The sequence below is a fragment of the Xyrauchen texanus genome, chromosome 5, assembly GCF_025860055.1.
Source record: "Xyrauchen texanus isolate HMW12.3.18 chromosome 5, RBS_HiC_50CHRs, whole genome shotgun sequence".
NCBI lineage: Eukaryota > Metazoa > Chordata > Actinopteri > Cypriniformes > Catostomidae > Xyrauchen > Xyrauchen texanus.
The window spans coordinates 38,168,173-38,194,061 of record NC_068280.1 but is presented as its reverse complement, the minus strand read 5'-3'; the positions used below and the strand labels follow the sequence as shown (position 1 = coordinate 38,194,061).

Sequence of the window (25,889 nt, the reverse complement as noted above, 5' to 3'; positions counted from 1 at the left end):
GTGAGTAATAGCTATGTATATGTCTTATACATTTTACATGTAAACAGGTGTTGCTTATACAGGTATGCCGCATTTTTGCTTATAATTTCACAAAAAAAAAAAAAAACCTGAACATCAAATATCACATAACATTACTTTGAGGTGGCGATAATCTTCAAAATGAGCCCACACACAACATAATCAAATGCATAAATCATTATATAATCCACACGAAGCACAATGTGCACACAGCTCATAATGTGCTATCTGGCTAAAAACACGTTAGCTTTCCTGGATCAGCTGACTTTATCGGAAATGATGTAGTACGCTGTCTAAGCGACATGGAATGCTAAACCAATTGTTTTAGGATACAGATCTCTGCAAACAGAGGTGGAAGTGATCCAAATATGGGCAGAGAGGATCATTCACTCTAATTAGGTATGGTCACCAGGAGATGGAACAAAGTACATGACAGAGTCTCAGTGATGGCTCAAATGCCACAGAATGGAACTGAATGAAATCTAGTTACTTCATGCCTGTTTTGGACAGAGAGCATAACTTTAGTCATTGTTGTATTTGCATGTGTAATTACTTCTTATGTACAATTCTTTTGTTTTATTTGTTCGGAGAGGCTTTTGGACAAATTAAATTTGTAATGCTATAAATTTTTATTGTTTTGTTGTATTTTCTACTCAGTTACAAATTACATGAATGGGAACAAAACAAAAGTAGTTTTTTGGAACTACCTTATGTGAACCCTGAAATATATATTGTCAAATCAGTAAAAAAAGAAACATTTTTGGTTCAAGTTTTTTTGTGTGATTTCGTTAACTGGTTTTATTCAAGTCAAAATTGTTATTAGGCCGAGAGTCTCAGAATATATCATAATCTATAAAAAATTAAATAAAAAATATTTTATGTTTTATTTAAAATTATGCCAAGCACTTGACCCTCCTTGTATTTATTTATAAATTTATAATTTTTTTTGCAGAGTTAAGCCTTTAATTTTGGGTGTGGCATTAAAACAGGAACTCTAACAGCCTTAGAGCTTAAAGGATTTACAGATCAAATGCAGTGCCTTGCTTTCTCCAGTAGGTGGCATTTAACTTCCTCACTGTTTCATGACTCTTGCGTTTTACTGCTGTTTAATTAAATGCTGTTTAAACACAGAGCAAGGTTCCAAAATGCGGTTGCTGGATCAGACTCTGGAGGAAGTGAGAAATAGCGTCTCATATTTTCCAAGTGCACTCAGTGTGCCAGACCTTCAAACCTGCATGTTCATTAACCAGCTGACATAATGTGTACTTGTGTTGGTTGGTCTCAATAGCAATGACCCCAGAAGACCTTGCTTTGTAGGATGTGTTTGTGAGAGGTGTTCCCTCCTCTCTCTCTCATTTGAGTCAAATAAGTGTTATTCTGCCTCATAGGAAATAATCTGTAGTATAGATCAGGATAGGCCTACAGGAAGCACACAGAGACTTCCCAGTACTCAAATGCACATTTCACCAGTGTTGGGTGTAATCCAATAGCCAAATAATTAGTTACTTTAATTTAATGACTTTTTAGCCAAAATTAGTGTAATGAATTACATTTTAAATTCAGTTTAGATTACAGTTACTTACATTCAATTAATTTAATTAAGTACATTATAGGGTTATGCTTATTTCTAATATAATATTATTATAGAATAATATATTATTCTAATATATATTTATATAGCATACATTACCTGCGATGGACTGGCGACCTGTCCAGGGTGTCCCCCGCCTTTCGCCCAATGTTAGCTGGGATAGGCTCCAGCCCCCCGCGACCCTGTACACAGGATAAGCGTTTGACGATGGATGGATAGCATACATTAATTATGTCCCTGTAACGAGTTAATGTGAAGGAGACATGTGAGGTGATGAGTGTATGACTTGTGTGTAACAATTTTTATTTTATTAAGTAATTAGGGCTCATTTGCAACCTATAGAGAGCAAAGGAGAGCAGTACAGGAAAAATTGCTGATGGACACCAGAGTCAGTCAGTGTCTTACTTTCAGTTTGTGCACGAAAAGTGCATATCCCAAAGGTATATTGTACATCCCATATTTTCTGATTGAATATCCCATAAGTCAGTCCAATTACTGTGTGGAACTATACTGATTTATACCACACACTAGTTTTGTCTTTCGATCAGTGAAGCATGAAGATGTTCTTCTAGGTATATGTTCAAGATCAGCATAGCTGAATTCCTGAATGTATATCCTATATACAACTATCTATGGTCTATGTTAAATAATTTAACACAATGTGAGTGCAACTGTGTGAATGGAACTGCTATGTAGTCATATCTATGGCTGATTTTGCAATATCACATATCATTTTGATATCAATTATGATGATGATGATGACAACGACAATGTCTTTTGTTCTTTGCATTCAGGTATTCTAAGGATGCGCACCACAGACAAGTTGACAGGGCCTTACACCCCCACCACATTCTCCAGCTCTCCTGGTAAGGGTGCTCAGAGAGCTCCCTCCTCAAAACTGCCTGTGAAAGGCCTTCCCACAAGCCCCAGCTCTTCATCACTGGGAAGTACAATCAGTGAAAGCAACGGTATTGCAGTCAACAAAGGTGTGTACATGTGTGTGTGAGAGAGAGAGCGTGTGTGTGCCTTATAAGTTGCCTCAAATCTTCATCCTAGTTACCCAGTGCATGAAATTCATGAAAACCTCTCAAAATGAAAACAAACCTGCTTACCTCTTATATGGACATCTCATTTCCAATTCTCAGTTACAATTTTTCAACTGAGCTGTAAAGGCCATTTGACCACACAAATATTTCCCTACATTAGGGTGTAGTTATGGCATCAAACTGCAGGGACACTTACATGGCTGATTAAAGGATACATTTGTAGAACCATGTTATAGTGGATATCAAAATACCATGATATTGTCATCTAATACTATCATTGTACCATGGTACCACCATAGTCATTTTTGTTAGGGTTTCTCTTTTTCTTCATTACCTCTCTCTCTGTGCCTAAACTATATTTTTTCAGTTCAGACTGCCCCAATTCCTTTCTTCAGGTCAAAGGTTACATCTGCTCAGAGTTTAGCAGTGACTTAGAAACAATCATAGACAACTTCTGCCATTCCAAAACTGTGAATTGTGTATATTACAAACAACATCCTCTGCATAACATCCTCTCAGAATGATGATTTGTTAACTCCCAAGCTCACACTATGAATTCTCACAATATTAAATTCAAGAATAATCAAGATCTCTCTACTGATGCAAGATGTCATTGTTTCTTGGAGCAGTAAGTAATGTATCTGAATGTGTTTGCAGTGATACTGTAGGTGAATTCACACCTAAATTGCCCATTAATAATAACACAAAAGCCTTTAATTTGAATGATGAATTCATTCGGAAGAACTGATAAAGCAATCATGCATTGCTGTGATTATGTGTTCTCTGTGCTGTAATCAAACCCTAATGGTGTGCCTGGTGTAGCTATGATTTCTAATTGATTATTTTACAAATTGCAATTATATTATCATATTGAATAATTTATCTAAGAGTTTGTGTTTCTGAAGGACATAGTTGTTTGTTTTAGTTCCTTCATGGGTGCCATGTTTTTGCATGTACTGTACACACACTCAGTGCGTTTGTAATGAGACATTCTCTGGTTCAGTCTAGAAACTAGCTAATCTGTTCCCCATATTTTAATATGTTGATAGTATATAATTCTAACTAAAATAGGCATAGGTTGTCCTACACTGCAAAAAAAGTTAAAATGTGTAAACATTCTTATAAATGATAAATTCACCCGATAAGCAACACAATATTAGACTTGAAAGATTGAAAATGCATTTATATTCAAGAGAAATTCTCTGAAAACAAGCCTTAATATATTCACTTTGTGTTACTTGTCATGTAAATGTATCTTGTTTTATATTTGGATATTTGAATGGAAAACAAGTAAAAACTCTCTAAACATCCTTAAAATAGAGATTTTTACCTCAGAAGCAAAATTACATAGATATTAATATTTATTTTCAGAGAATGTACCAATGTTCTATTGGCAGAGTTTTTTTCACCTATTTTAAACCTCAACAACTTAAAGGGACAGTTCACCTAAAAATATAAATTCTCTCATCATTTACTCACTTTATTGGCATTCCAGATTTTCGTTCCTCTGCTATACAGAAATGAAGATTTTTAGAAGAACTTTTCAGCTCTGTTGGTCCTAACAAATCAAGTTAATGGTGACCAGACCTTTCAAGCTCTAAAAATCACATAAACGCATCATTAAAGAAATCCATATGACTCCAGTTTTTTAATATATAAGAAGCAATGCAATCACTTTGGTTAAGAAACAGGTCAATATTTCAATCCTTTTTTACTATAAATCTCCCCTTTCACTTTTAGAATGTGAAAGTGAAAGTGGAGATTCATAGTAAAAGACGACTTAAATATTGATCTGTTTCTCACCCACACTTGTCAGATCGCTTCTGAAGTCATGAATTAAAACACTGGTTTCATATGGATTAATTTTATGCTGCCTTTATGTGCTTTTTGGAGCAATCAAAAGTCTGGTCACCATTCACTTGTATTGTATTGTGTATGAAGTTGAGTAAATGATAGAAGTTTCATTTTTGGGTGAACTCTCCCTTTAAGGTGAAAATTAGAAATCCATGGAAATATGGAATTATTGAACAAGAAAAAATACACTTGTATTCTGCCACTAAGTCTTAATATTGTATGGAAATGTATTATCAGGTTATTGTATCCTCTTTTAATGATGTTTAGATATTTTTAGTGCAAAACAAAACAAAAATAAATGTTTGCCAGTGTATACTATCTTATAATTCTGATGGTTTCTCCATGATCAGTTCCTGCTGAATTGAAGAATGAGGAGAAGCCTATCAAACAATCCCCCTCATCCCACATGCAAGGAAAGTCTCCAGTCAGCAAACCTGTATCAGGACACCGCAGCAGAGCAAGCTCTATACCATCCAAACCAGTGGCAGGTGAGAGAAACACACTTACACAATACAGTTTAGTATTGGCTAATCTCAGTAATTCTCTTTAACGTTTTATGTATTTTAGACATTTATCAGTTTGCATTCATCTGTTTCTCATCATGTATTATTTACACATCAAACAGCCTAAAAGGGAAACTGTATTTACTGTCGTCAGATCCTCTATAATCATTAATCAGTGGGAAAGCTGATAATCTTAGCCAATGACCCTGTAATTAGCACTCTTTTTATGTGCCATTCTATTTAAAAAACTAGATATGATTAGAACCATAAATTCTTTTTAATAGTTTTTTAAAACTATTTTAATAGACTAAAATAGTTTTGGATTTTAAATTGTAATTAGGGTTCAATGTAATTTCACTTTTAATTGTTATAAGTTGTTAGCCGGAATTTAAGGAGTAGTAGTTCACCCTTTTCTCATAATTTACTCACACATATCATCCCAGATGTGTATCATTTTATTTCTTCTGCTGAACACGAATTAAGCCTTTTTGAATAATATCTCAGCTCTGTAGGTCCAAACAATGCAAATAAATGGTGACCAGACCTTTCAAGCTCCAAAAGTACATAAAGGCAGTAAAAAATTTATCCATATGACTGCAGTGTTTAAATCCATTTCTGCAAAAGCAATACGATCAGTGTGGGTGAGAACGAGGTCAATATTTAAGTCCTCTTTTACTATCATCTCCACATTCACATTCTGCTTCATTTGTTTTTGGTGATTAGTATTAGATTAGTATTCTACGTGTATAGCCACCTACTGGGCAGGTAGGAGAATTTATAGTAAAAAAAAAATGACTTAAATATTGATCTGTTTCTCACCCACATTATTTCCTCATTATACACAAAATCACTTCTGAAGACATGTATTTAACCACAGGAGTCATATGGTTTTCTTTTATGCTGCCGTTATGCTCTTTTTTTCAGCTTCAAAGTTTTGGTACCAATTCACTTTTATTGTATTTTTATTCAGTATTTTGTCTTGTTTTCTAGTAAAACTGTCTAAACATACTTAAAACAAGATACATTTAGCCTACCTGTGAAGCAACATTTCTTGTTTTGAGAAAGTTAATTTTTTATTGTTCCACTGGTAGACCTTTTGCATTTTCATTTATTTGTAAGTTTATTGAGAAATATGTCCTAACATAAATATAGTCTGTCTCTCACACACACACACAGAATAAAGGTTATTGTTTCAGAATTTTTTATTAAAAGATGGTTATTTGTAAAGATGGCTTTTTTGAGTGTTTGTAGTTAAGATTGATGAACCACCCTGTCTGGTTGAATGATTGCCATACTAATTATACACAAAGTATTGATGGTTGGCTGTCAATGGTTTAACAGCATTCTATCGGCCCCACCCACTGCCATTAAAACGCTAAAGCACATACAGCCTCTCTATCACACTCGCCCATGCAACATCCAATTCACTCACCGAAACCTGTCACCGTGTAGTCTGTTAACATGAAGTTTGATTTCTTCTGCACTATTTTAATAGGGCTGAAGGCCCCAACTATGACCAACCACATGTCAGCTAAGACTAACCAGAATGTTTTGCAACGCACCGGATCTGCAAGACTTATTCGCTCAGCAACAACAGGTAAGAAGAAAATGAGTTTGATGGTGTGTGTGAAATTTTGTTGCACTTCTGTATTGTCCACAGAATGTGTTGCAGTGTTTTATGTGATCTTTGTGTCTGGACAGATACTGTGATGTGTTCAGTCACCAATAGCTCTGCCATATCCAAAAACCTGCAGTCAGGGGTCAGCATTTTATTTAGCATATAGTGACTTAAACTTGCCTTTGCTGACATCAGTCAGATTTTGTAACCATTTGGTAAACATAATTTAGTTGGAGATGTAATACTGGTGATAATTATAGGTTGTTCCTTTCATTGTATGTGAAAGGTCAGGCTGTAGGCTGCTCATATAGTTGTTTAAAATAGAGTGTTAAATGTGTGTGTGTGTGTGTGTGTGCGTGTATTTATCACTTTGTGGGGACCAAATGTCCCCATAAGGATAGTAAAACCCGAAATTTTTGACCTTGTGGGGACATTTTGTCGGTCCCCATGAGGAAAACAGCTTATAAATCATACTAAATTATGTTTTTTGAAAATGTAAAAATGCAGAAAGTTTTCTGTGAGGGTTAGGTTTAGGGGTAGGGTTAGGTTTAGGGGATAGAATATAAAGTTTGTTCAGTATAAAAACCATTATGTCTATGGAAAGTCCCCATCAAACATGGAAACACTACATGTGTGTGTGTGAGCGTGTATTTATCACTTTGTGGGTACCAAATGTCCCCATAAGGATAGTAAAACCCGAAATTTTTGACCTTGTGGGGACATTTTGTCGGTCCCCATGAGGAAAACAGCTTATAAATCATACTAAATTATGTTTTTTGAAAATGTAAAAATGCAGAATGTTTTCTGTGAGGGTTAGGTTTAGGGGTAGGGTTAGGTTTAGGGGATAGAATATAAAGTTTGTTCAGTATAAAAACCATTATGTCTATGGAAAGTCCCCATAAAACATGGAAACACTACGTGTGTGTGTGTGAGCGTGTATTTATCACTTTGTGGGTACCAAATGTCCCCATAAGGATAGTAAAACCCGAAATTTTTGACCTTGTGGGGACATTTTGTCGGTCCCCATGAGGAAAACAGCTTATAAATCATACTAAATTATGTTTTTTGAAAATGTAAAAATGCAGCAAGTTTTCTGTGAGGGTTAGGTTTAGGGGTAGGGTTAGGTTTAGGGGATAGAATATAAAGTTTGTACAGTACAAAAACCATTATGTCTATGGAAAGTCCCCATAAAACATGGAAACACAACATGTGTGTGTGAGCGTGTATTTATCACTTTGTGGGGACCAAATGTCCCCATAAGGATAGTAAAACCCGAAATGTTTGACCTTGTGGGGACATTTTGTCGGTCCCCATGAGGAAAACAGCTTATAAATCATACTAAATTATGTTTTTTGAAAATGTAAAAATGCAGAAAGTTTTCTGTGAGGGTTAGGTTTAGGGGTAGGGTTAGGTTTAGGGGATAGAATATAAAGTTTGTACAGTATAAAAACCATTATGTCTATGGAAAGTCCCCATAAAACATGGAAACACAACGTGTGTGTGTGTGTGTGTGTGTGTGTGTGTGTGTGTGTGTGTGTGTGTGTGTGTGTGTGTGTGTGTGTGTGTGGTAAAATATGACTGTGGCAACATGTCTTTAAATGTGCTTAACAGGTACTGTGGTCACATCCAGCTTTTAATTAATACATAAGAATACACAAAAACTCACAGATATTTATTTCGCTTTACATAGTGTTGTAAGACACAGCCATGTGTGATCCAAATGACTGTGAAATGTTTACTGGTGGCATAATGTATATATGGTGGACAGTTTGAGACAGGGCACAGCGGACCTTTGGATGCTTCAGTAGAAACCTTTTATGCTTCAGTAGAAACCTTTGGATGCTTCAGTAGAAAACGCATTTGAATTGAGTGACTTGCTATGTTGCATTATGGAAATGAGTAGATGGTTTTGTGTCTAAACACAACAAAAACTTAGATCAATCATTGGCTATTAAAGTCCTATTATAACTGAAAATAAGTTAAGTATATACTTCTGTATCTGTGTGTGTGCATACAGTACATAACTCTCACAGAAATTTATTTATTTTATTATTTGTAAATGCCATGGAGCTGAGATTTACCCTGCACATCTCTTCGATCTCACTCTCAAGTCACATCTATATTGAGCTGTGTTTCAATGTACAGTTCTTGGTATTTCATTTTGACTTGCAAACAACTTGACTTTAACAGAATTTCCTCACAAGCACCACCTCCACCCCTTGACTGTTCCTAATTATGTTCTGGCACTGCAGCTGTTGCCCTTTAGTGATGAATAGAGAAGCACAATAGTGTTATAGCCATTCATATGCTTCTCAATACCTTGCTCCACAACTATGTCTCTCATCAATATTCCAAAGCACTTGTTTCTGTCTCGAACTATCTCTCTCATCCTCTCTCTCTCTCTCTCTCTCTCTCTCTCTCTCTCTCTCTCTCTGTATTTCTTTTTCTCCATCTGACAAAGACATCCATTCAGGAAGCCTGATGCTTGAAAGAAATGTTTGAAAAAAGGGACCAGAAATGGAGGAAATAGGGAGAGAAAGGAATTATAGAAAACGGATGATGATACTGATACACTACATAAAAACATTCTAAAAAAGTATATTTTAATATCTAAACATCCTTAAAATAGAGGTAAACTCACTTTAATTTAAATGATTTATACAATTATATAAAATGTAAAATTATATAAATATATACAAAATTTAATAAGATATATTTCTGTCAAATTTTATGTATTAAATTATAAGGATATTTTCAGAGAATGTATCTGGAATATTCTGTAGGTGTATTTTGTCTCGTGTCACTTGCAGATTTGTGTTTACTTGTTTTAAGCATAAACATAAAGTAAAAAAATCTGCCATTAATATAATGTAAGTATTTTGCCTTGTTTCAAAGTTACATACTCTTAATGGCTTGCACAGTTTTGCTCATAAGGTAACTGTATCTTGTTTTAATTTTTTTTGACATTTTACTGGAAAACAAGACAAATATACTCATTAAGAATGACTAGGTTTAGATGGAAACCAGAAAGCAGCTTATCCCATTTACATGCACTTTATAAGCAGCACACTGTTTACTCCTGTATACATGCGGCTCGGTCAGTAAGCAGCTTTCTCCACAGCGATGTAATTTCCTGTGATGGTTGTGTAAATAACAAACCTGGCATCCGAGGAACATTTTGCTATTTTATTCCCAGTTGCTTTGCTTTATTTCCAGATATTCCAGAGTTGTTACTGTGTTTGTTTCCTTAACTATCCATCGCGACATGCAGTGGAATTACACTGCAATAGTGTTGGTCTCCATCTTACTGAAAACTATGGGATTCCTCCAACGTACTAGCGCATATAAGCCAATGTGATGGATAGTCGATATTTTACATTGGGTATAAATGGGTATAGTTTATAATGCATGTGCTTTGTTGATATGTTGTTGGGCTCCATTATATGACGTTTATTATCTGGTCTTTTGCAAGCACATGCGCACTCCTCAAAAACCTGTAAGAACGCAACTCTTGCTTTTACATGGCCACATTAAGCCGCGTTCTCCGGGAGAAACCTGGGTGTGTTAAACTGCTTTCTCTTAATCCCTTAAGCAGCATAAGGAAATCAGCATTCTTGTTTACAAAACATTTCAGAACGCTGCTTTCTGCAAAAACCCTGGAATAAACTGGTTTCTTAAGTGCATAAACAAGGTCATTGAGATTATTTGCAGTGTATAAATCAAGATCAGGTCCCGATAAATAGGACTTTTGAAATAGAGTTTAAATGTCTGAATTGTGCAAAAATCCAAGTTGCATATTACAAGCTATAACCTTCAAATGCAGCATCCTCCAATATCATACCATAGCATTCCAATATGGTAGCTGAAAGAGAGACCGCCTTCTCCCCACTCTGCGCATATTTACACTCCTCCCCTCTTTCGTTGGCTCTTTCCCTCCATCCCCCCTTCTGATTGTATGAGAGTGTGTGTGCATGTGTTTCAAAGCCACAGAGAGCTTGGCTTTTGTGTGTATTGTATGTGTGTGCGTGTGCGCAACACATATAAAGGATTATCGTGTGCTCTTCTGTGTGTAAGAGAGTGAGAGAGGGGAGGAGAATATACGACACACTGGCTGCTTCAGCATCCAAGAAGATAGCGCTGAACAGAGCAGCCGTTCCCACAAGAACTACTCGCCATTTCCAATAACTTCAGCATCACCATCCAAAGCACTATAATTTTTTGAACTTATTTTTCAGTCTGTTTGGGGTTTTTTTGCATTGGAAATCCTCTTCTTATTATCCTGAAATTTTCCTCTCCACATCTGATTTGGAGTTTCTTTACAGTTAAAGAAGACATTGCAAAGTAATGTCATAGAAGAAAGACCAAGTTTTTTTTTTCTTCTTTCAGACATTTTTGTCCCTATTTATTTGCCAGTGATTTTTTACTTCTTCTTTTTTGTGGAGGACATTATTTTCCTCCGGCTGGACACTGAAAGTCATGTTATGGTCTCCAAGACTCGCTCTCTCAAACTTCCATGTGAAGCTTACAGCTAAGGGACTATTCCGAAATCTTCAACTATTGCCTGGATGCAAGAAGACCACAGTTGTCTTCCATGCAGGTTTGAGAACCTATCCTCTCCTCCCCCTCTCAATTTCTCCCTCCATCTCTCCCATCATATGCCCTTTCCCCCCTCCCATAGTTCTTCTAACACCCTTCTCTCCATAGTTACTGTTGTTCGATTCGTGCTTTGAGGAGCATGTGGCAGCCTTCACCATTGTTGCTTTTTACAGAGGATGCTTACAAAGAAGTGTGTGTGTATGTGTGTGTGAAATGTATTGAAAGGCCTTGTTGCATGATCTGTGGTGGAGTGGTGCCCGTACCAGAGGGCACCATGTGCAGTGCCAACAAATAGAAACCGCCTGCTGTATTGTTGTTTTTTGTTTTTTGTATGTGTTTATCAACACATGTAGAAACTGAAATGCACTATTCGCAAGTATTTATTAAGGGTTCACATGCATACACACATACTGTACAAGCAGAAGCAATGTAGTGATTTTCATGTTGTTGATAAATATGGCACAGATTCAAGTAATAAAATGTGTATATCAAGAACGTGAGGGCTAAATTGATTGTGATTTTGGCTTTTGAAAGCTGAAATCCCCCCAACCAAAAATCTCCATCGCCCTCAATTTGTGTCAAATGGAAATTTAGGTTAGGGTTCAGGCAAGGACTCTGACTGTCTCTAGTCTTTCTGTCTCTCTTTCTCTCTCTCTCTCTCTGTATTTGTGAATGCATTGAGAAATTCAGTCATTTGGGAGAAAAAAGTGTCTTTTAGAGTTTCTCTAAATGGAATTCACAAATTTCCTGCTGAGGTCAATCTTGTTAACGCAAGTGTCACTAATTTCAAATTTCCGGCAAAAATGTCATTTGTAACTTTCAAAAAATGTGCGCTACAGACATTAATGATACCTAAAATCAAGCGACTTATTGAGGAGAGGCGTGTTATTACTTTTCTAAGCATTCACACATTTTCACCTGATGGACGACAAAAAGCCATAGACTTACCTTGAAGGAGGGACCCAAGCCATACTGTATCTAGGGACCAGAATATCATAGAGACTTGGATGTGGGCTTCTTTGATTTGAGCCAGTAATATTCACCTTGCAACTACCTAGCAATGCCCTCAATCCACTCAGAAAAGCTAAGGAACACATAGCCACATGATTACATCCACTCCGAACACCTTAGCAACCGCATAGCATTGTCCTTAAGCTAGCAAATTTAGCATGGGTAACCACCATTCACATAAATATATACAAATCTAGTTAATTTCTAAGGTCTTGTTTATGTCTCAAATTTAGCTAGAGTTGTATTTTCAGCTAAAGTCTATCAAGGCATAAATCCCCAGTATACTTAAAGGGATAGTTCACCCAAAAATGAAAGGACATAATTTTCTCACACTCATGCCATCCCAGATGTGTATGACTTACTTTCTTCTACTGAACACAAACAAAGATTTTTAGAAGAATATTGCAGCTCTGTATGCACATACAATGCAACTGAATGGTGGCCAGACCTTTGAAGCTCTAAAAATGACATAAAGGCAGCATACAAGTAAATCTGCATCTTCTGAAGTGATGTAATCACTTTGGCTAAGAAACAGATCAATATTTAAAAAATATTTTACTATAAATTTCCACTTTCCCTTTCAGAATGTGAAAGTGGAGATTTATAGTAAAATAAAATAAAGTCATACACATCTGGGATGGCATGATGGTTAGTAAATGATGAGAGAATTTTAATTTTTAGGCAAATTATCCCTTTGAGGATTGAAGATGTGTGACAGGATTCTCAAGAAACCTGTCAAGAATATGTCTGGGTTAAATTTTAACCCCCATATAAAATTTATATTTAATATGTATATTTATATATGTTATATTTGTTATTGTATTTTTTTATAAAGTTGTGGCATTATTTTAATGAGAATTTAATTCCCCCTATTCCCCTTATTTTAATGTGAAAAAGCCATAATTAAATATAATTATTAAACTTAGCATTCAAATAATTTGTATTACTATTATCATTACTATTATTACATTATAAAGTATTTTAATGTCACGATAGTATTTATTGTACTGATTTTAATGTATGCTGATTTAATAAAAAAATAACAATCACTATTGAGAACTCAAAAAGAAAAGTTCTCAAAAACGTCCAGATGCATTACGGTAATGAGAAGTAGGCAAGAAAATGTGCTGAACTGTCATGAAATTTATGTCATCTTAATGGTCCTTAATGGTTCATTATCTTATCTATTTTATTTAATTTTGTTTATGTCTTAAGTATAATGTATTGTTAGAATTCAGCTGACAGAATACTACAATGCATAATGGTGCAGAAATAGCTTTTTGAAATAAACTTGTCAGCAAATATTATTTATCTCTCATTAAATCCAGACCGGTGGTCTGGTGTGGTGATCTACACATTTTCATCCTCTGGTTATGGAAGATACCGTGGAAAATTCCAGAATGTTCACACACATTGATAGTGCAGCATCTCATCATGGCTGTCTCCATAGAAACTAGCATGCTGGATCATGCAGGCGGTTATTAACAGCCCTGATATATGTGACCTAAGCAGCCGGTCTGAGTGTGTGTGTGTGAGAGACTGTGAGCAGAGAGAACAGTTTGTACACACTGAATGCTTCTCAACACACTGCTCATGTTATTGGCTTCCAATCTGTTTCAGTCAAATTAATCTTTTTCTGAGAACCCATCCTCTCTAATCGGACCGAATGATATAAACCCTGAATTTAGGGATGTAGTGCTTTGGGAGAGTGTGTATACGTGTTTGTGTGTGCCAAATGCACACTGTGTACTCATAGTGAGCCAGTCAAACTCAGACATTTATTACAGCCTTATTTTTTCAATCTATTTATTCATCAGGATTTGATAACATGCTTTGGATGTAGTTTTCATCCCTCATCAAGAGATTTAAGCACAGCCGCTGGCCTCATTTTTAGAGTGCCAATCCAGATTATTTCCCTTGACCCACCATGTGTAGTATGTGGGCGGATTTGGGTGTTTTACGAGGACATTTCTTTAGGTTAAAAACTGGTAATTACAAGGGTATCATGCTATAAATGTGGTTTATGAGGACATTTCTAGTGTCCACATAATTGAAATAGCTTAAAAATCATAATATTTGTTTTTTGTTGAAAATATACATTTTTGTGAGGGTTAGGTTTAGGGTTAGGGTTAGGGTATAGAATCTATAGTTTGTACAGTATAAAATCATTTTGTCTATGGAGAGTCCTCATAAGGATAATCGCACCAACGTGTGTGTGTGTGTGTGTGTGTGTGTGTGTGTGTGTGTGTGTGTGTGTGTGTGTGTGTGTGTGTGTGTGTGTGTGTGAGCGTGTATTTATCACTTTGTGGGGACCAAATGTCCCCATAAGGATAGTAAAACCCGAAATTTTTGACCTTGTGGGGACATTTTGTCGGTCCCCATGAGGAAAACAGCTTATAAATCATACTAAATGATGTTTTTTGAAAATGTAAAAATGCAGAAAGTTTTCTGTGAGGGTTAGGTTTAGGGGTAGGGTTAGGTTTAGGGGATAGAATATAAAGTTTGTACAGTATAAAAACCATTATGTCTATGGAAAGTCCCCATAAAACATGGAAACACAACATGTGTGTGTGTGTGTGTGTGTGTGTGTGTGTGTGTGTGTGTGTGTGTGTGTTTTCTGCATGTGATGTCCCAATTGCACGAGAAAACTGCATCTGTAAAATTACTGGCTGTTAATTTTAAAGATAGAGTGCCTAGAGAAAAATGTAGGATTTCAATGTGTAAGGGTTTGTAGTTTAGGAAAATGAGAATTGTTTAAAGCTACTGTAATTTCCTTGCGGTTCTTTTTACTTTCCTTTTTCCCCATTTTCTCCCAATTTGGATTGCCCAATTCCCACTACTTAGTAGGTCCTCATGGTGGCACGGTTACCTCAATCCGGGTGGCGGAGGACAAGTCTCAGTTGTTTCCACTTCTGAGACATTCAATCCATGCATCTTATCATGTGGCTCGTTGTGCATGACTCTGTGGAGGCTCATGCTACTTTCCGCGATCCACATGCAAATTACCATGTGCCCCATTGATATTGAGAACCACTAATTGTGGGGGTGGTCGTGGCGTAGTGGGCTAAGCACTGAACTGATAAGCAGAAGGTTGTAGGTTCGATCTCCACAGTCACCACCATTGTGTCCTTGAGCAAGGCACTTAACTCCAGGTTGCTCCAGGTGGGGTTGTCCCTGTAATAAGTGCACTGTAAGTTGCTTTGGATAAAATGCATAAATGTAATTGTAATCACAACCACGAGGAGGTTACGCTACCCTTCCTAGCAACCTGGCCAATTTGGTTGCTTAGGAGACCTGGCTGGAGTCACTCAGCACACCCTGTATTAGAACTCACGACTCCAGGGGTGGTAGTCAGTGTCAATACTTGCTGAGCTACCCAGGCCCCCATTACTGTTGATCAATATGTACCTTTTCCAGTGAGCCAAACCCCTAATTGCCCCTATTTTTATCCTGGATTGTAATCTTCATATTTAACATAATGGTTTTGATGGAGATGATGATGATGGTGGTATGTTGTTCTACCATAGGCCCTGGAGGTCGCTCTCTCTCCCCAGCAGACTGGCAACTCTCTGTCTGTCTTCCCAGGCATGGTCTGATAGGTAACATCACCAAACCATCACACCAAATCTCATTTAGTCAACTCCAAATAGATAGCTTGCATAGTTTTTTTATTAAATTCAACCTAAATTATTATCAAAGGACATAGATTATTTACACTATCCATCACTGGATGATATATTATTTATGTGTATTTTTCATATAACTTACACAATGTATTTTATGTCTTTTGGTGGTTTGACCGCTTGATTGAATGAAACCTATTCAAGGCTACATACGGTACAGAGAAATTGCATTATAAACATCGCCATTTCTAGTTCAGTTTGTGCAGTTACACTAGTTTCATACACTAACCTGCAAACTCTTCATCTTCACTTTGTTTATTCTTGAAAAAGAACAAAAACCTTTGAAAACCTTCAAAACATGTGTTTGTATGGGGACTAGATCCACACCACAGGTTGGACTGCCAACTTCCTTAATGATACGTCCTCACAGTGATACCTGTGTCTTGTCCTACCCGCTACTGGCTTCAGTAAATTTTATATCACCCAACGCTATTACACCAGACTACTTTAAACAGAAGGCCAATTTACAGTGAATTGGAAAGCATGAATATTAGGCTTCTAATTAAAATGTCAACTAATGTTAATATATCGATGCCACAAAAACATATCGAGAAAATAACATACCAATCAATAATCGATATATCAATATTTAAAGGGTAACTAAACACCTGCTCAGAGTCTGACTCCACCCACTAGAAATATTTGAAAATGCTGGAAAAGTGGGCAGGTCCCGGCGGGGATAGAGGGAACGAACCGAGTGCGGGGCTGGGGGGGGGCACCTGAGACTCGTAGTGACGGATTAATTGACAGCTGCTGTCAGACTCTATGTTATTATTATACCTCACACGGTCGCAAGACGACATGTACATGAATCTGGCGTGGTGAGCTGGAACCTGCTTACGTCAGCTGTCACCGCTTACGACACGAAGTACCGCAACAGCCAATAGGAAAATTCAACTGCAGTAGCCACCGTTCAACCTGAAGAGGGCAGCACTCAGACGTTTTTACACCATATATTGTAGAATTAAAACACTTTATACACAAATGTCAAAAAAATTACTTGAATCAATGACCAGTACTAATAAAGCCCCATGCTTACAGATCATTAACTGAAAAAAGTTGGTTTAGGGTTTAGTTACCCTTTAATGACTTTCCTAGGTATTACAATCTGACGTCATCAAATTACCATGGTACTACCACAGTACTTTTTTGTAAGGGAGAATTGACAGAATTTGATTGAATAAGATGCGCTGTGATGTGCTGTATGTATTTGGTAGCCCCTTTAGTGTAGGGTACTCTTTCTGTGTAAGATCGATCATTCTCTCCATCATGCAAAACTTTGAAACGTTTACTCAGGCTTTCCTTCAGAAAGGGTTCATAATTTTCTCATCTGCCTTCCAGTAATTATGTGAAGGAGTGAAAGCCCTTTTTTCTGTGGTAAAAGGCATGCTGTACTGTGTGTGTGTGTGTGTGTGTTTGTGTGGAGTGTTTAATCTTCAAGTGTAATGATAAAAGGATTGTTTATAGAAAAAAATGGGATCAAAGGAGTACCATTCTTCTGTTAGTATAACCATGAACATTTCCGGCCTGGGTGTGGACACGCTTGATGGCGCATCAGTGTGCGGTTTGGAGGCCTGCGGTTGAGTCTTACTCAGTGTGTCTGTGTGTGTGTGGTAGCTAGTTACGGTCTGTCTCCAGTGGTGTGTTTGGGGGAGAGCAATTACAGTATGTCTTCTGTCACAGCAGACTGTAACATACACTTATTATGAGCCTTAGACTGCACACTAATGATTACACACTTCTCATGGATTGCCCCTGTTCACACACATACTCTAAATGTGTGTGCACTCGTACCCATTTCACACAGAGTAGTGGTGCTGCTTTTGATTTTTTCTAAAGCATCGTTCCCAGTAAATATAATGTAATATTTAATATAAGTATTCTTTTATGAAATTCAATGAAACTCTATATTATAAACTAACACATAATATGCCATTCGATCGATCGATCGATCGATCGATCGATCGATAGATAGATAGAGTGATTGATTGAGTGATTGATTGATTGATTGTAGAAAATGTATTAAGTGGTTAAATTTCCAAAATGCACATCACACCCCAAGAGGCTGTGCGGTCATGTAAGCAGAATATGAGAGGTAGCTGAATCCAGTAGTCTTAAATGTCTAACTGCCAGCAGAGGGCATCATAGGGCCATATGCTTTATGGAAAGTGGCTTAAAGGTGTTAGTTCACCCAAAAATGAAAATTCTGTCATAATTTCCTCACATTCATGTTCCAAATCTGTATGAATTTCTGTCTTCCATGAAAAACAAAAGGAGACATTTAAAATAAAGTTAGCTCTGTTCTTTTCCATACAAGGATAATGAATGGGGAAACAGGGGTTGCTCCAGAAATGACAAAAAAGCATCTTAAAAATAATCCATGTGCGCATACTGTATGTTTCCAGAAGCAATACAAAAGCTTTTTGTGAGGAACAGGCCAATGACAGAATTTTTTTTTTTTTTTTGGTGCTATTTCTTTAAGGCCAGCTGTCAAAACCGTCCACTAGGCAATGAGAGATGAACTGGATCAGCAGGTGCTAATGTCCAGCTTGCACCCTTTACCTCCTCCTGTTTTTGTCTCTTGCTGTTAATGGACATCTTTGTGTGTGTAATCTTCAAGGATTGCTTAGTAAACACAGATAACATTAAAATTAGTATTAAATTACCATTCAAATTTCATTGAAATTTCACTTGTCATTCTCTGACCAGGACATTTTGGAGAATACATAAATACTTGACACATATAGCTAACCTTAAACTGCAGAATCTAAAATACAGTTACAAATATACATAAACTCAGATTTCTACCAAATCTGTTTTGGCGGCATGAGGGGGACCTACACAATATTAGGCAGGTGGTTTTAATGTTGTGACTCATTGGTATATATATATATATATATATATATATATATATATATATATATATATATATATATATATATATATATATATATATGTATATCCTGTGTATATACAGTGTTTTTATATGTATAGCATATAGCATAAGAAAATTGAGATTGAGATTTCTTTTCATTGCGAAATTATTTTCAGGACACTTAAGCACATTTTACTCCACAATTCTCATTACGAATAGCTTTTTGCTTTTTCTGTTCCCGTTGTTTTCAAACACATTTAGGTTTTTAACAGTACTGTAAAATGATTCTGTTTTACAACTACTTTTTTTTAAAGGCAATGCCATGGGAGTACTACTATGATGTATAAATACTTTAAACTTTTTATATATATATATTTTTTTTCTCATTACGGTAACAAGAATATATGGGTAAAAAGTGGGTAACTGTTATGAAAATAATGTCATTATGTAAAAAATATTTATGGCCCAAAAAGCAGGTTTAATTTTTTAATGCAAAATATAATTTCTTATTTGTATCTTTTCATGGACCAATTTAAATGGACCAGGCCATTTTATTGACAGGTTTATGTGATAATTACCATACAGTATTCACTGTAAACTGATAGGTATTGTTGTTCAATAGGAATTGTTTTAAGATTTTCAAGTTTAGTGATGGAATATGATAGTGAAGTGATTTAGGTAGATTATATACTAAATGTTTTGTGTAGGATAGATCCGTGAGTTTGTATTTGTTATGTATTATGGGATGGGAAAACATATTTCAACTTCAGTTAGCCTGTACTGTAGATTAGGACCAAAATACACTCTCAGTAAATGCACACACTCACTCACTCACTCTCGTTTTCTCTCACTCCCTATCTCCTTCAAATGCACTCTTAATGTGCTCTCTGGACCTTAGTGCATTATCATTAAGATTCAATCCCAGCGTGCACTAGGGCTTCTTTCAGGATCAAACTAAGGAGACACTGATGAGGGCGTGTGTTGTGTGTTGCATTTGTTGTTCTAACAATTTCTTGTGAAGCGTTTCTGTTAGTCATGTTCATTTCTTAAAGATGATGTCATTTATGTTTCTTACAGTAATTTTCTCCCTGGGTGTGTGTATGTCTTTTCTTTTTGTGAATTCAGTGTTTTGCTTTCACCGTCACTGGTTAAAGTGAGGTGAATGCTAGACTGTGAGATCATGCTGAATGTTATGACCGCACTGAACACACACTCTCTTGCAGTGGACAAGAGCTCCAAAGGGCCCAAAGCTGCAGGGACAACAGCTGGCCTAACGCAGCAGCACAGCTCGACTGGGGGAACCGGACAGACTGAGGAAGAGGAGGAAAGAGATCTTCGTCTTCAAAATGAGAAGAAGAGTCAGTGCATCCTGCAGCTCCGTAAACTCATCGCTAATGGCAATCAACGCTTGGAAGCTCTTGCCTTGGTTGTGCAGCATGTCTTCAGCGAGGTTGGAGATATTTTTTATTTAATATTCATTCTTTCTGTCTTTCATTCTCTCTCAGTTTTGCACAGATGTGATTATATTGATATGCAGCACATTTTTTTTTCCTGCAATATTGATCTGTTGGCTGTTGACTGACTGGTTTGTGTGCAAAGAGCTACTTTATCATATCTCTAATTACATGTTGATTAGTGGGATTAAACTTTCATCATTAAGTTTCTGTAAATGGAAACCATACAATTAAAATATCTTCATTTCTGTTGTGCTCATGGATATCTCAAACAGAGTTCTGACTATAAAGATATTTCTTAGGACATATCTTAAATTAGCATTATGACTTTTTATGACATTTTTAAATATCCGTTACAGAAATCAAAAACATGCAAATTTCAAAATTCAAGTGATGTTTTTGCATTTTTAATGCAAATTTCAAGTGATGTTTTTCTCAACTTTCCTATGTATTTGTACTTAGATTTATCTAGGACTGGGAACAACATTGTGATATAATTTGGACTATATAACAGAACACAGGTGTCTCGAGATGTGTTCTTTTTAACTTGGCCACATCAGTCAAAGACGTCCATCTGGTGCATACTTACAAAAATGTGTCTGGTGTGAACAGCCCCTTAGGTGGTATTTTGATCTGTTTTATTACAGATATCTTCAATCTCCATTCTTAGTCATATTACAGTTTCAGATATATTACGTTCTATTTCCAACTTGTCAAATTCTAATTTGGTAAAAATGCTGTTGTAAAATGGGATCATGGATAGACAACTTTTATGTTAAAAGGGTTTGCCATAGTGTTAATAACTAGATGTAGAGCACAATTTGGGTTAGTCAATAATCCAATCACAACCCGAGCCCCTTATGTGTTCTTATCAGTATCTGCTTGCAACATTTTGAAAACACAGGTTACTCTGTTCACTCATTCATGCTCCTCGCCATCAAACCCACATGTTACTTAGCCATATTTTGATAGCTGACTTCTACCAGCACATTTAAGGGCATACAAGCTGAAAAGGAAACAGTCATTACAAAATCAATGGTCTTTTTGACTAAATGTCAGCCCGATCAATCTTTAGGTACAGAGCCTGGCATGATCAAATCACTTTATCACTTTATTGTCACACTACCATGTATACAAGTGCAACAGTAGGTGAAATTCTTGTGATCAAAAATCTGGGAGTGTCTGTTACAGCCCTTTACTTTGTTATTGCTGTATCCTGGAAACAAACCTGCTACAGTGTTTATCTACATTCGCTTTCTTTTGGTTTGCAAATATTTGCAGATCAAAGGAGCTGTCAATCAACAACTGTAACTAACATTTTAAGACTCTTATTGAATTATCAATTACCGTAACCATAGATTTAAACACACTGTTCTGCCATAGGTAAAATAGCTACTGTAATGCCCAGGAAATGAAACTGAATTTATTTTAGCATGTCTCAAAACAACTGAAATTAAAACTGAAATTATTTTGTCATTTTTCAAACGTTTAGCATCTGGTGTTTAGCTTGCCAAATCAGTAAAGCATAATAATGAATCCCCAACATTGTCACACCATTTATGATTGATTGAATGTCTTTGTAACATTTAAAAAATCTTGTTAGGGATGTTTTGGGAGATATTGGGTGGTGTCCATACTTTATAACTCTATTCTTGAGCTGACGTTCTACAATTCTTAGTCTTTTTCAGTTCAGGGCTACATCCATATTGTAGAATGTCAGTTTTGTCCCAGAACATTCTGTTCATACCTGAGGTCAACTATGAACTTCTTAGGCCAGTATGAATCCATGCCATTCCAGGCTTGTTTGTGCTGGTTTGGTGCTGGTCTAGTTGGTGGACCAGCATAGCCATGCTTTTCATCAGCATGGTCTTTCTGTTAAAGCCTGTTGATCAGGAAAGCTTTACTGGTTAAGGTTGTTAAGAAGCCTGGTGGGGACACATACACATCAGGATCCCATGTTTGGGACCAGCATCGAAAAAATAACATATGCTAGTGACCAGCAATGTTGTTTTTTCAACTGGGTTTGAGGGGTCGTTTAGGGATAGTTTAATTGGTGTATTTAGTAACACCCTGCTATTTTGGTTTATTTTTTGACAGTTAAAGTAGTTAAGGTAAATTGCCCACATGGCCCCTGAGGCAGAACTGCTGACATTAAAATCATCTAGGTCTACATTGCTTTATTAGGTCATAGATTACACTGTTTGTGGTGACACATGATGATCTGATGTGTAAACAGTTTATAATTCTAATAGTTGCTGTCTGCATTGACTGGTTGAGTATTGTTATTGTGTCTATTACTCAATTAGACCGTCCACTCAAACTTTCAGCAGATCTAGAATCCTGTACCCACTCTGGGTACTCTTCTGTCTTTGCTCTTCCTAGACCAATCTCTAGGTAAACACCATTTGATAAACTTGAAATACGGAAGTCAATCTGAAATTGCATTGCTAACCCAATACTTTCATAGTATTACATAGTGACATACAGGATATTCAACAAGAAGAAAATGTAGGGAGGGACTTTATCTGTCTGGAATTGATTGGATTGTAAAAAGTAGGTGTTACATATATGAATGGAGGGGTTGAAAAATAAGAGGAAATTGGTGACATCAGCCAAACAGGAAAGTTGCTTCAGAACCAGAGCTTGTAAGTTATTCAATTTTGAGAATAATTAAACATATAATATAACATATATAACATAATATAACATATAAATTACTTGCACCGATTATTCATGCACAACGAGGCCAAGAATGTCTTGATAAACACTGTTAACTTGGGTTGAAATCAGGAACATAAGGCCTATGTGTGTAAATTAGTTACTTAGCATGTACCCCAACCCCACACCTTGCTAAGTAATCTTAACCCCAGGCATACAATCACACCCACATACCTAACTCACCCATAATGACTCCTCTCTTTCTTTCTTTTCCTTAAATTCCTGTAAATTCTCCCATATTCTTTCTGTTTTTTTTCTTGTTTCCATTTCAGTCTTCATTCAATACATTCCTCACAGTCCTATATATAATGCAAACTTACTCTTATCTTCTTGTCTCTCAGCAGTAGGGAGTCTTCCCACTATCACTTCTTATCCAAACAGATTAAGTAAACACCTATCTCTCCTCTGAATTTGTACTTCTACTCAAGAAAAGGCACCTAGGGCACAGCTCAAATAATATCTAGTGAACACACACTTATTTCACTTTTTTTCCCCTCTTGAATAAGACTTAACTTTGGTGAAAGTTTACAGTTTTAGCCTTCATGTCAGCCACAGTGATTGATAGTGAGCACATAGGAGGTGAGATGTTGGTGTGTGGAATGCAGCAGCTGCTACAAAGCTTCAGGGTGGAGTTTGAGGGAAGGGGCGTGGACTGTTTCCCACCCCACAGTTTGGTTGACGATACTAGAGTTTCTCCATACTGCCTGCCCTTGGCTTTTTACCATATTTCATAGTATATAGGTCACTTGTAGTTTCTAGTTATGCTAATTCTGTATTTCTGTAGAGAAATTGTAAAGAGTATAAGCACTGAAATAAAAATTATGTTTCTCTGTATTCTTCTCTTTATTTTCGACTGGAAATCCTTGTCTTAAAACATAATAAACCAGTTACTTAATAAAATCTGACAAGCATTTGGCAAGTTGCATGTGCTTGAACCGCCATTTGATTTTTGTATCTACAAGCAAATGCATTACCTTCTAGTTTAGTCTCTCTTTCTTTATTCTTTTTACTCTTTTTCTTGCTGATCTTCAGTTCCGTGTGCTGCTCATCAGATCCTTGCATTTGTGCAATGAAATGGTACCCACGTTGACCATAATATTACATAAAGTCCAATACACCAATAACTGTCTCATAGAACAGTCAATATTGTGTTATGTAACTCGGATATAACCTTTATGGGCTACTTCTTGCTAAGTACCATGCCAAAATGTGATTCATCTACTGTGGTCTTGGTATATTTAGTAAGGATAAATCAAATGGTTTGCCGTCAACCAAAACTGAAAAAGGAAAAAAAAAAAAATGTATCCTCATTTTCTGACCCTTTAAACTGACTTTTCATGTACTTCCACCTACTCTTTCTCAGCTTTCATCTTTTCATTTCTCTGTTCTGAGTTCCTCCTCAATCTCTCTTAGGAGAAATACGGGGGCAGGCCAGTGATAGGGAGGAGGAGATTGTTTTTTTAGTGCAGCATGCCTGGAGACTGATGCCGACAGACCAGTTTTATATGATAGAGAAAGAGGAAAGACAGTTGTTTAAAATTGCATGGTTGTATGACTGGTAGGGGAGAGGAGAGAGCAGGAGGAGAAGATGGGCTCCTCCAGGAGCAAACCTGGCCTGAAGAAATATCCTGGCTCCAAAAAAAATGGAAAGGTGCAGTTTGGTTCCCATATTTTTTGTCCTGTGTGTTTTTAGGCTTATTAATTTTAAATATGTGTTTGTTACTGGTTGGTACTCTCGTTTCTCAAGTATATTTTAATTCTTGAATTCTAGCTTTAACCTTTGTTAACATGTGTTTGCTTTTGTCCCTGAAGTGTTGAGAGTCTGTAGTAAATGTTCTTTGTGTATGTTGACCAGGGAGAGTCTGGTGTTAGAGTAGTTTAGAGGTATAAACTCCTGTCTTATCTCAGGCCATAAACTAACTGTGAAGGAGAGTGTGTATGTGCATTATAGAAATGGACATAGTTCATAAGAATAATCAACATTGTGCTTGACCAAAGTGTGGAGATTGTGTGTGAGTTGCTAAATGTTCTGTTTAGTTTGTGAAACACATGTTCATCAATCTCTGCTATTTTTCTTCAGAACATAAAGTAACAAAAGTACAGTAATTTGTCCCTGACTCACAAATTTTGGCTATATAGTGGTTACAGTAGCATTAATACCACACACACATACATACCCCCATATCTTCCTGGAACATTCAAATCGGTCTCACACTGACTCTTGATGCTTGCTAATAAAAACTGATTGATATGGTTCTTATCCAACAACAACAGACCAGCTGAGAGCTACATGAAATACATTATGTAATTTTAAAGTCTTGGGGATTCTTGTTTGTGATTTGTATCCAAGGTGAAGGTCTATTCTATGTGTGAAATAAATTATGAAACATGTTTTCTATTAGCTTAATAACTTTACAGATTTTTGGGTAGTTAAAACATGTCCTTTAGTGTGATATGCTATACTTAATCTAAAACAATTTAACAACAATATTTTATAACAAAAAAATTAACAATATTTTTCAAAATTTTCTACAATGATACCTGCAGTTTTTATGATTTCATTAATTAAGAAATTACATGTAACATACTTTTAGTAAAAAAATATACACTTTGCCTTTATATAGGATACAATATTGATGTTGAAAAATGAATTCATTGGACATGTTACTTGTCATCTGTCCTTTTATGATTGTTCGTTTTTTTTAAATCACTTTTTATTTTTATTTTGTTTTTATCGTTTCTTACAGCGTGAGGTGGCACTCAGTCAGAGAGAAGAACTTTCCATCCAGCTTAACAAACTGCGACAGCAACTGGGTAAGCAATACACAAACAATTGCAGACATAGAGGCAGGGGTTAGGATTTAGGTCTTCTGTCCGTTTTCAAGGTAAATCGCTGAACGTAGGCTTTCATCTTGGTTAGTT

General features: G+C 36.3%; 1 protein-coding gene across 2 annotated transcripts in view; it reads left to right on the top strand.

Moving 5' to 3' along the window:
* LOC127644409 (microtubule-associated tumor suppressor 1 homolog) overlaps nt 1–25,889 on the top strand; it is a 55,241-nt gene that overhangs the window by 20,890 nt on the left and 8,462 nt on the right. Inside the window, exons 4-9 of one of the 2 annotated variants that reach the window (XM_052127567.1) lie at nt 2,404–2,595; nt 4,860–4,997; nt 6,508–6,609; nt 15,765–15,836; nt 20,019–20,245; nt 25,715–25,781. In XM_052127567.1, coding sequence (XP_051983527.1) covers nt 2,404–2,595; nt 4,860–4,997; nt 6,508–6,609; nt 15,765–15,836; nt 20,019–20,245; nt 25,715–25,781 — 798 coding nt within the window. The remainder of the gene's footprint in view (nt 1–2,403; nt 2,596–4,859; nt 4,998–6,507; nt 6,610–15,764; nt 15,837–20,018; nt 20,246–25,714; nt 25,782–25,889) is intronic. The other variant, XM_052127568.1, reaches the window with a different exon arrangement.